Source organism: Gorilla gorilla, chromosome 20 (assembly GCF_029281585.2).
Source record: "Gorilla gorilla gorilla isolate KB3781 chromosome 20, NHGRI_mGorGor1-v2.1_pri, whole genome shotgun sequence".
NCBI lineage: Eukaryota > Metazoa > Chordata > Mammalia > Primates > Hominidae > Gorilla > Gorilla gorilla.
Window position 1 is genome coordinate 64,112,613 of NC_073244.2, and position 11,747 is coordinate 64,124,359.

The following is an 11,747-nucleotide window of genomic DNA, read 5'->3' on the forward strand; positions in this document are numbered from 1 at the left end:
ACAGCATAGTGAGACCCCCATCTCTACAAGAAATACAAAAATTAGCCAGGCTTGGTAATGCACTCTTGTAGTCCCAGCTACTTGGGAAGCTGAGGTGTCAGAATTGCTTGAGGCCAGGGATTTGAGATCATCCTGGGCAACATAGCCAGACCTATCTCTACAAAAAATTAAATTATCTGGACATGGTGGCCTGCACGTGTGGGCCCAGCAACTCGGAAGGGTAAGGAAGGAGGATCACTTGAGCCCAGGAGGTGAAGGCTGCAGTGAGCCATGAGAAAAGGAGATTTGGTTGGGTGCAGTGGCTCACGCCTATAATCCCCACACTTTGGGAGGCCAAGGTAGCAGGGAGCTAACTTGCATTCTTCTGTTAGCTGAGGCGTTTGATGATAAATGAAAGCAGAAAGTTTGTGACTTATTTACGTTCTTTCCACAGAAAGGCCATATGTCCTTGGCCATAAAGAAAAAGAGACCTACAGCTTATCTGCTTCCTCTATTTTTTTTATATGTTCTGGACCATGAAGAAAGATTTATAGCTTATTTGCTTTATCTCTTTGCTTTCTCCTGGTCATTTCAGGCTGACTCCTTTTCCCCAATTAGGGCTCCACAGACTCTACCCTCAAAGGGCATTTTTTTCTCACCCTCCTATAAAATCCCTCCCACAAATAAACCAGGATCCTATTTCCCAGCATGAAAAGTTTGTTGGAAAAAAAACTGAGGCTGCATGGGACCTTCTTTCTCTTCTTCAAAACTACTTCACCTCTTCTCTCTTTTGTCTCTCTCTTCCTAACTGCCCTGCACAATTCTAGGTCCCCAGTGAATCCTTGGGTTGACATGCAAGGGAAGAACCCATAGGGAAAGGAAATCTCTGGCTTTCAGAGATAACTTTTTGGATATCTGGATGCATTCATAACCATCCTTGTGTTACCAGAAAGGGGTCCTGATCCAGAACCTGAAACTTCCATTGCACAATTATAACTGAGAAAATTATTACAGTGAAAGAGATATGACCTAATCAACTCCATCTTGCTTTTAACCTCCAAGCTGCTCTTGTTCATTCCTGGGCATAGGCTGAACTAACTTTGGAAGGAACTTAGTTTATAGTTTGAAACAAAGACATTAACAGCCCTTTCCCAAAACAAACCCCCTTCCTGCTTGGGGACTAGACTGCCTTTGTAAGACTAACAAATTAGGCACAAGGTGAGAGATGATGGTTTAGGAGTCATGTAGCTGGAGGCTACAAGATTCTCACCCTTCCCAGATTGTTCCTGGGGATAACATTACTATTATAAAACCTAAGATCAGTGCTTGAGATATTTTGCAGTCCCTGAACTTGATGGATCACCTGACACCAACCCAGATCCATAAACTGGCTCATCTGGTCTTGTGACCCCACCCAGGAACTGACTCAGTGCAAAATGACAGCTTCAAATCTCTATGATTTCGTCTCCTACCCAACCAATCAGCACTCCCGACTCACACCTACCTATCAAATTATCCTTAAAAACCCTGATCCCCGAGTTTTCAGGGAGACTCATGTGAGTAATAAAAAAAATTTCAGGTTCCTGTACAGCCAGCTCCACATGAATTAAACTCTCTCTTGCAATTCCCCTGTCTTGATGAATCAGCTCTGTCTAGGCAGCAGGGAAGGAGAACCTGTTGGGCAGTTACAACCAAAAGGGAGGGTTCTTGGATCTCATGCAAGAAAGAATTAGGGGTGAGTTCACATTGTAAAGTGAAAGCAAGTTTACTAAGCAAGTAAAGGAACAAGGCAGGGTGCAGTGGCTCACGCCTGTAATCCCAGCACATTGAGAGAGGCTGAGGTGGGCAGATTGCTTGAACCCAGGAGTTCAAGAGCAACCTGGGCAACATGACAAAACTCTATCTCTACAAAAAATACAAAAATTAGCCAAGGGTAATGGTGTGCACCAGTAGTCCAAGCTAGTTGGAAGGCTGAGGTTGGAAATTGCTTGAGCCTGGGAGAATTTTTTTTTTTGAGGCACTGTCTGGCTCCGGTCACCCAAGCAGTAGTGCAGTAATGCCATCTCGGCTCAGACTCTAATTCAACACGGAATGTTGAGCTTCTGAGCGTGATATAGCGGAAGTGCCTTCTCTTCCGGTCTCTGGTCTTGGCCGCAGAAGCGAGATGACGAAGGGAATGTCATTGTTTGGAAAGCGTCGCAATAAGACGCACACGTTGTGTTGCCGCCGTGGCTCTAAGGCCTACCACCTTCAGAAGTCGACCTGTGGCAAATGTGGCTACGCTGCCAAGCGCAAGAGAAAGTATAACCGGAGTGCCAAGGCTAAAAGACAAAATACCACCGGAACTGGTGGAATGAAGCACCTAAAAATTGTATACCACAGATTCAGGCATGGATTCTGTGAAGGAACAATACCTAAACCCAAGAGGGCAGCTGTTGCAGCATCCAGTTCATCTTAAGAATGTCTATGATTAGTCATGCAATAAATGTTCTGGTTTTAAAAAATACAAAAAAAAAAATACTGACTGTTTACTCCTGAAACTTATGATGCCTAGGTTGAGAAAGACTCAATTTTCCTCATGCTAAATACTTTATACATGTCCTTTATTCATGCATACATAGGACACTTTACACAATATAATTGTTGAAAGTGCTTCTGAAATACTGTTCAAATTGTCTATATTTTTACACATGCATTATAAAAATTAATATTTATCAGACAATAAATATTAAATAATTTAATAAAATTGCATTTTTCAAAGGCTCTAACAATGCATATTTGAGTTATCATATTAAACATTGTATTCTATGATTTTTCAACTGTAATATAATTTTTTTTTGAGATGGGATCTTGCTCTCTTGCCCAGGCTGCAGTGTGGTGGTGCAATCACGGCTCATGCAGCCTCCACCTCCCCAGGCTCAAGTGATCCTCTCACCTCAGTTTTTGTGTTTTTAGTAGAGATGGGGTTTTATAATGTTGCCTAGGCCGGTCTCAAACTTCTGGGCTCAATCTGTCCACCTCAACCTCCCAAAGTGCTAGGAATACAGGCATGAGCCACAGAGCCCAGCCAAAACTACATTTTAAAAATAATTTTTTATCATTACACACTCCACTAGAAACTATTTAACCCAATTTATGGACTTACATTTCTTCCATTGAAGAACTTGAAGGATCCAAAAATCGAGGTGACATTCTCAGATTTGTGTGGCAAAAAAAGAATAGAAAAATAACAGATGCAAAGAATGTGTTCCACCAATATGTGGAGGATCCCTTTTATTTTAAGTTCAGGGAAAGCATTGGAATGATACAAGAAAATAAACTGAAATTGTATAATGTGGAAACAAGAGCTCTGTTGCTAATATGCAAGTTTATCACTGAGATTTTAACAACACAACATGCTAATTATACCTTAAAATATGTTTCTCCCAGTCTGGGCTACATGGCGAAACCCCATCTCTACAAAAAAATTCAAAAATTAGCTAGGTATGCTGGTGTGCACCTGTAGTCCCAGCTACTTGGGAGGCTGAGAGAAGAGGATCACCTGAGTCCAGGAGGTGGAGGTTGCAGTGAGCTGAGATCGCACCACTGTACTCCAGCCTGGGTGACTGAGCGAGACCCTGTCTCGAAATATTACAATATGTGACAGCACAGCTTCCATCAGAAATAATTTGTTCCTCTTTTGCCCACACAAAATATTCACCTCCACTTCCTCTAACATTTTTTTTTTTTAAAAAAAAGCCCAAACATAACTTTCAGTTGCAAGCAAGGATCTCATGACAGTCTCATGACACTTCTGTTCATTGAGAGCCCAATAGAGTCCTTGCCACTCACGACATTTCATGGTGGAACAGAAAAATAAAACCTGAATTAACCCTCACATTCAGAAAAGGAAAACAAAGAAGGTACTACCCAGTAGGTCCATAGCAAATGTGCAATTTTGCTGAGAAGATGAGTTAGGGCCTGGTTCCAGGAGGTCAAGAATGAACAACAGTACTTTTCATGGCTACAGTTCTCCTGAGAATAGGTTTCCAGTCCACTATATTTTGTCGTTCTTAACTTCACCCGATGACATCCCTCATGCAGTATCAGAAAGTATGCCCTCCTTCTGCAGTAAGCAGCTTTCCCCAGCTACTTCTTTTCCACTTAAATGTACCATCCCAAAGACTATTATAAGTCTAAATTTAATTTTGTTTTTATAAAATACTATGGACTGATAGAAGTCTCAAAAGTATAACATTATGAAAAGTATAACAAAAGATAGCATTTTATCTGATGCCATTTCAAAATAGGGACATTTTCAAAGCTAAACCCATGACTTTAGCTATACCCACGAGTTTTAGGAACTCTTCCTTAGTTTCAGAATTTTATTCCAGTGTTTTTGAACTTCTTGGGCCACAGTCTAGTTTCTATTTACTACACTTGCCATTTCATCCACCCACAAAAAACAATTTCACAAGAGTTACCTTAATCAACTGGCAGGTTATTTCAAAGAACGTTAGGGCTATGGCCTTGACTTGGACTTTGTTATAATTTTAACTTGCTGTTGCCCCTCAAACCACTTCTCAAATGTGAGTTTTATCAGTTGCAGATGAGCTACTGCTGCAGACTTAAACATCTCTTGAAAATCAGCTAACTCATTTTTGAAGAATTTACAAAATATTGTATCAAGTGCAGTTGAAAGCCATATGGCACATTAGCACCTTCTGCTTTCTTTTTGTTTGTTTTGTTTGGTTTTGAGATGAAGTCTCACTCTGTCACCCAGGCTGGAGTGCAGTGGCGTGATCTCGGCTCACTGCAACCTCCCCCTTTTGGTTTCAAGCAATTCTCTGCCTCAGCTTCCTGAATAGCTGGGATTGCAGGTGCCTGCCACCACGCCTGGCTAATTTTTTTGTATTTTTAGTAGAGACAGGGTTTCACCATCTTGGCCAGGTTGGTATTGAACTCCTGACCTCGTGATTCACTCACCTCAGACTCCCAAAGTGCTGGGATTACAGGCGTGAGCCACCACGCCCGGCCCAAGCACCTTCTGCTTTCTTGATCTCTATACTGGAAGGTGGTATTTCCAAGAATGATGTCCCCTCTCCAGGAAACGTTTGCACATGTCTGGAGACATTTTTGATTGTCACAATTGGTGGTGTTGCTGGTATCTGGTGGTAAGGAACAGTGATATGTGTTTCCTCCAAATCTCATGTTGAAATATGACCCAAATTGTTGAAGGTGGGCCGAATGAAAGATGCTTGGGTAATGGGGTTGGGTCTCTTCTGAATGGCTTGGTGCTCTCTCCATGATAATGAGTGAGTTCTTAGTCTTAGTACACACAAGACCTACCTGTTTAAAAAAGGCTAGTGGCCGGGCTGGTGGCTGAAGCCCGTAATCCCAGCACATTGGGAGGCTGAGGCAGGTGGATCACAAGATCAGGAGTTCAAGACCAGCCTGGCCAAGATGGTGAACTCTGTCTCTATTACAAATACAAAAAGTAGCCAGGCATGGTGGCGGGCACCTGTAATCCCAGCTACTCAGGAGGCTGAGACAGAGAATTGCTTGAACCTAGGAGGCAGAGGTTGCAGTGAGCTGACATTGTGCCACTGCACTCCAGCCTGGGCAACAGAGAGAGACTCTGTCTCAAAAAAAAAAAAGAATCCTTCTTCTAGTACACAGATGCATTTTAAAGGGGTCTTCTCTACTGCTTTTTCTCTCAAAATCAATTTCACTTTGGCCTGTCTGTTCACATTTACATGAGGATCCGAATTGTTGTTTTCATAGGTAAATGAGTGACTGAGTATCCTCAGCTTCAAACAGAAAGAGTATTTTGCTCCTCTCAGCTGATAGGCACCCCTAAGTGACCGGGGGCCTCATGGGAGTATCTGGGAAGTTGACCCACCGTGATGTGTAGTGGCTCTACAGAGAACCCCCACAAAATTAGTTTTAAAAAGACTAATCCAGGAGGTGCTTATGGGTGCTAGTAACTTGTGCTTTGAGCCCTCCTGGAGGTGCTTAGACCTCCGGAGGAGAAACTGAGACACATAGGAGGGCGGCAGTGACTCAGTGGTAACACACTGTGGAGTCTCCTTTGCAAGCAGCACATACTTTGACCTACTCCACAAAACCCTAGGCCACATCTCCATTTCTCTTTTTAAGGAAACAAACAAACAAAAAAAGTGGGAACCAAATAATCTAAGAACGAGGAGAAAACCAGAAGAATGACGCCCCTTTCAGGCACTCCTTTGGTTTTATGGCACCTCTTCTTGCAAGTGTTTGTGTGACATGAACTTATATGGTCTTTTTGTGCAGAAGTACATGAAGGAAAATTCAGAGCCCAAAGGTCAGCCTGCAACTGTAAAGTTCCCAAGTTCTCTCTCTGCTTTCTTTTCTGCCTGCTTGAAGTCCACTGTTACTTTTCTAATGAGATAAAATCCACTGTTTGCAATTTCTTTTTGAAAACCAATGAGTTTCTACTAATACCTCATGACTAAAGTTCTGAAGTAAAAGCTACATGATCTTTGGTTATATGAGAATGTATGTGTGTGCTAATGTGTTTGTATACGTATTTTGTTGTGTTTTGGACACAAGGTGCTAAATTGGCTTAAAGAGTCCTCGTAAATTAAATAATAAGCCAAAATGTTTCTCAAGTTCACATGACTTAAGTAAAATCTTTAATAAGTTAGCTTTAAAAGTATTGGTAAAATAGGCCAGGCATGGTGGCTCATGCCTGTAATCCCAGCACTTTGGGAGGCTGAGGCAGGCGGATCACCTGAGGTCAACAGTTCAAGACCAGCCTGGTCAACATGGTGAAACCCCATCTCTACTAAAACTACAAAAATTAGCCAGGCATGGTGTTGGGCACCTGTAACCCCAGCTACTCGGGAGGCTGAGGTGGGAGAATCTCTTGAACCCAGGGGGCAGAGGTTGCGGTGAGCCAAGATCACACTACTGCACTCCAGCCTGGGCAAAAGGGCAAGACTCTGTTTCAAAAAAAAAAAAAAAAGAAAAAGAAAAAGTATTGGTAAAATAATATTAGAAATGTCTTAAGAATTGCCAGCATACATTTTTGTTTGCATTTATTGATCAAGCAATTTCATACTTATCCCTGCCAAATACTATTGAGGCAGGAAAATAGCAGAGGGAATTGGAGTTTGGATAAAGGGTGGAATAAGTAGGAGCAGAAGAAAGGTGAAGAGGTGGGTGCCCAAGCCTGTCATGAATGGTCTGTGTAAGTCATTAATAAGAGGATTTATGAAAAAAAAAAAAACCTTTTATATTTCAAGTTGTATATAAATTAAACAGAAATTATAATGGTCTTTCTAGTGACTGGGTTTTGATCTTTAAAAAAACCACTTATAGACTAAATAATTGGATCAAAATACAAAATTTTCCTAAGGTATTGCTTTACTCTTAATAAATTACAAGACACTATAATTTTTTTACACAAAGTTCAACTTTTATTGTGTCTTGCTGTTTTCAGCTATCTCTCCTCTTTTAAAAGGCCTGAAATAATAACTCTACCCTTCAACTAATTTTCAGCTCCTGTAAGTTTTTCTCTTTTAGTTTCTAACTGTTGTGGCCTCATGCCAACAACAACAAAATGTTTTATCCTAGAGGTCTAAAGGAAATGTTTCCTTTCAATGTAATATTCCCCATAGGAAACAGCAGTTGCACTGGAGGAGGTCTTTTCTTTTGCCTTTAGATAACTGGCCTAATAAACAGATCTTACACTTTATCAAAATAATTCCTATGTCATTATTACTAAGTTTGGTTTGGTTAGAAAAAAACTGAAATTAAAAAAATTTTTTTTAATTAAGGTTATCACATCCATGTATTTTCTGTATGTGCTTTTTTTTTTTTTTTTAAAGAGAGTCTCACTTTGTCACTCAGGCTGGAGTGCAGTGGCATCATCTTGGCTCACTGCAACCTTGTCTCCAGGTTCAAGGGATTCTTGTGCCTCAGCCTCCCGAGTAGCTGGGATTACAGGCACACACCACCATGCCCGGATAATTTTTTTTTATTTCTAGTAAAGATGAGGTTTCGCCATGTTAGCCAGCCTGGTGTCAAACTCCTCACCTCAAGTGATCTGCCACCTTGGCCTGCCAAAGTGCTGGGATTACAGGTGTGAGCCACCATGCCTGGCCTATATGTGCTTTTAAAGTCCTTGTGTCACTAAGTTACAGAGCTTTGACGTCTGGGTCTAAAAAGGACACCAAGTCCTGCTAAATCTTAAAACACTGACAGCAGTTAAAGCCTCATTTTCAGACCTAATAGAAGATGCCAATCAAAATAAACTGTGTTCTTGAGACGCAGGACAAGAAAGTAAAACTATTCAACTCCTCAAGGCCCAGGGGCTATTACAGAAGAGGTGGGCACATGAAATTGCAAGAGCTTACCTGGAGAGATAAAATAAGTTCAGTTTCTCTATAAATTAACCATTGATGTCAAAGGCACACTGATGCAAGACCAGCATATGAGCCTCTGTGTCAGATTAACAAGGTTTCCTTGGAGCATTGACCCACTCCATAATAAAGATTACAATGGTTGTAAAAAGGCTTCTGGAAATCATATCTTATGGGCAAGATGATTACAATTTTAGATTGTTTACAAAATTTTGAATAACAAATTTAATTAGCCTCATGCTCTCTTTATTAGGGATTATTGTTTGAGAAATTAAGTGTCCTCTCTCAAAAAATAATGGTTTGCACCTTTTTTTGAAATCTTTGTGGTATCACTTTGGTTAAATGAAGGACTTATTTTACAATGGCCTCTGATCCTATTTTGTGATATCAAGCACTTTAAAGTTTGTCAAATATTTTTTGTCAAACTTTAAATTGGGTCCTCATTAATCTTTTCATATTAGTTCCCTGAAGTCCGAAAGAGGCACATAAAGTTTATCTGGTATAAAAATCAAACAGAAAGCACTGTCAAATAGGAAATGGTGTTTGGCTTTCTTTGGGCTGTATTTGTATAAATATGTTATTGGCATGTGTTCCAAAATTATGAGAAACTCTTGTAACTGTGATATGACTTCATGTATGTTATTAATAATTGTAATTATTATGTAAAATTATTGTATGCCACAGAAGTAACCAAAAGTTCTAGTCAATTGTGCTTTAATAGTGGCTGTCCTAAGACTTTTTTGTCATTTATGGACAATTGTTGTCTTATTTTGATCCTCTTCACAAGGTGATTTGGCCGGGTGCAGTGCCACATGCCTGTAATCCTAGCACTCTGGGAGGCTTAGGTGAGATCACTTGAGGTCAGGAGTTCAAGAACAGCCTGGCCAACATGGTGAAACCCCATCTCTACTACTAGAAATACAAAAATTAGCTGGGCTTGGTGGCATGTCTGTAACCCAGCTACTTGGGAGGCTGAGGCAGGAGAATTGCTTGAACCCAAGAGGCAGAGGTTGCAGTGAGCCAAAATCATACCACTGCACTCCAGCCGGGACCACAAGAGCAAAACTCCATCTCAAAAAAAAAAAAAGCTGGGCGTAGTGGCTCACACTTGTAATCCCAGCACTTTGGGAGGCCGAGGTGGGTGGATCACGAGGTCAGGAGTTCGAGACCAGCCTGACCAACAGGGTGAAACCTCGTCTCTACTAAAAATACAAAAATTAGCTGGGCATGGAGGTGGCACACGCCTGTAATCCCAGCTACTCAGGAGGCTGAGGCAAAAGAATCACTTGAACCCAGGAGGGAGAGGTTGCAGTGAGCCGAGATAATGCCACTGCACTCCAGTCTGAGCGACAGAGCGAGACTCCATCCCCAAAAAAAAAAAAAAAAAAAAATTGTTGCTGATCCTTTGTTTTGTTTTTCAGAGACAAGAAAACTTTTCTTATGAGCTGTTGGCAGCTGTTAACAACTGAGGAAAGTATACTCCTGTAAACAAATTTTGGTGCATATTTGTCTCTCTGCTTTTGAATTATCTGGAATTTGGAAACTATTTGCGAGTATTCATAACTTATGGCAATACAGTTATTTGCATAAGTGCAATAAGATTTTTTTTTTAGCTGGTCATGGTGGCTCAAGCCTGTAATCCCAGCACGTTGGGAGGCTGACATAGGCGGATCATTTGAGCCCAGGAGTTCAAGTCCAGCCTGGCCAACATGGAAAATCCCCATCTCTACAAAAAATATGAAAATCAGCCAGGTGTGGTGGCGCATGCGTATAATCCCAGCTATTTGGGAGGCTGAGGCACAAGAATTGCTTGAACCTGGGAAGTGGATGTTGCAGTGAGCCAAGATCACACCATTACACTCCAGCCTGGTTAATAGAGTGAAACCCTGTCTTGGAAAAAAAAAAAAAAAGTTTTCTTTTGCAACAGAATACCATCAGAGAAAATGGCTATTTTACCAAGGCTTTGACTGAAATGGTGTGCTTTCCTTTAAGGAATCAAACTTGATTCATAGAGCCCATTAAAGCCCCTTGGAAAACTAGTCTCATACCCTGCCTACAGCATCCCTATACAGGGTTTCTGACCTGTGTTAAGTAAAGAATGTCCCTTTCTGATAGGCCCAGGAACTCCAAGTTATCTTGGGACCTCAAGAGGAGAGGAATTTACCCAACTCATAGGTATTTGGTGATACATGGCAATGGCTGGGCTTGGCTTTTAAAAAGTCTTATCTGATATTCCTTTTGTGGAACAAACTTCCATCAAAGCCAATATAAAGAGTCTGTGTGAAAAATAATGATTCTTGCTGCACTTATACATATAAACAGGCCAAGAATAATAAAGCAAATCAGTCATACCATGATTGGTCTTTAGTAAAAACAGGAAACTGGAGTGAGAAAAATTATGTTTCAAAAACTACAGTACATCTGTTGTTAGACTCTAGTCTCGCCTATTGTTTTTCAATTTTTATTATTTTCTAAAGTTTGGACTGAATTCTAACTTTTCTGGGCTACACATCTCCAAAATAATGTTTTTAATTTTTCCCTCCTTCTTCCCCAATTTTTCTAATTTCAAGTCACTAAAAACTAAGCTGTGCTTTCTTAAAGCCCTAAGAACCGAAGCTAGACAACTTAAATGTCAGAAGAAGATAGTAACAGCCTATTTACATATATAAGGCACTTTCATACCTGGCTACTGATCTATGAACTTCAGAGTAATATGGCCCATGTCAATTTTCCGAAATTGTTATTTTTCTGTTTGTTGTTTCTCTCCCTTTCTCCCCCCATTTTCTCTCCGCAGGACATGAGACTTCACAACGTGCAAAATGTGAGCTTTCCTGATAATATGGGACCTCCCTCTCTAGGAATAAACTGTCCTAGCCATGAGGGATCAGAGGAAAACTAAGAACAGAGACTCATTTTCTTCTAAAATGATTTCTCCGAAAAATTTTTAAGAAGAAAAAGGCATTAGAGGGGAGAGTTAAAATCATCATTAAAAAAAACCAGGGGTGGGGGAATGTGAGAAGTCCTGGGAGGTGGAGGTTGCAGTGAGCTGAGATAACGCCACTGCACACTAGCCTGGAGGAAAGACCAAAGACTCTCTCAAAACAAAACAAAAACCTCAAATTGAATACAATATTTTATAAACTGAATTGGCCTTTTCCACATATGTTCTGGCTCCTTTGACGTACATACCGTCCTGAGTTTTAACAAATTTTGTCTTGTAGTTATTGTGTAGTATGTAATATTCCAGGCCAATCTTGGAGAAGCAGGCTTGGTTATCCCTAGTATGATTTCAAGGATGTGTAGTCTGTTGTGAGAACTGGTTTTAAATTTTACCACACTGATTACATTTGTAAGGTTTCTCTCCAGTATGAATTTGGTAAAGAC

The 11,747-nt window shown here is 40.7% G+C and overlaps 1 protein-coding gene across 1 annotated transcript; it reads left to right on the forward strand.

Moving 5' to 3' along the window:
- Positions 1–2,125: 2,125 nt before the first annotated feature.
- Positions 2,126–2,528, forward strand: LOC109024249 (large ribosomal subunit protein eL37-like). The gene has a single exon (XM_055370347.2). It carries the CDS (start codon positions 2,144–2,146, stop codon positions 2,435–2,437), a length of 294 nt encoding a protein of 97 aa, XP_055226322.1. The 5' UTR covers positions 2,126–2,143; the 3' UTR covers positions 2,438–2,528.
- The last annotated feature ends 9,219 nt before the right edge of the window (positions 2,529–11,747 follow it).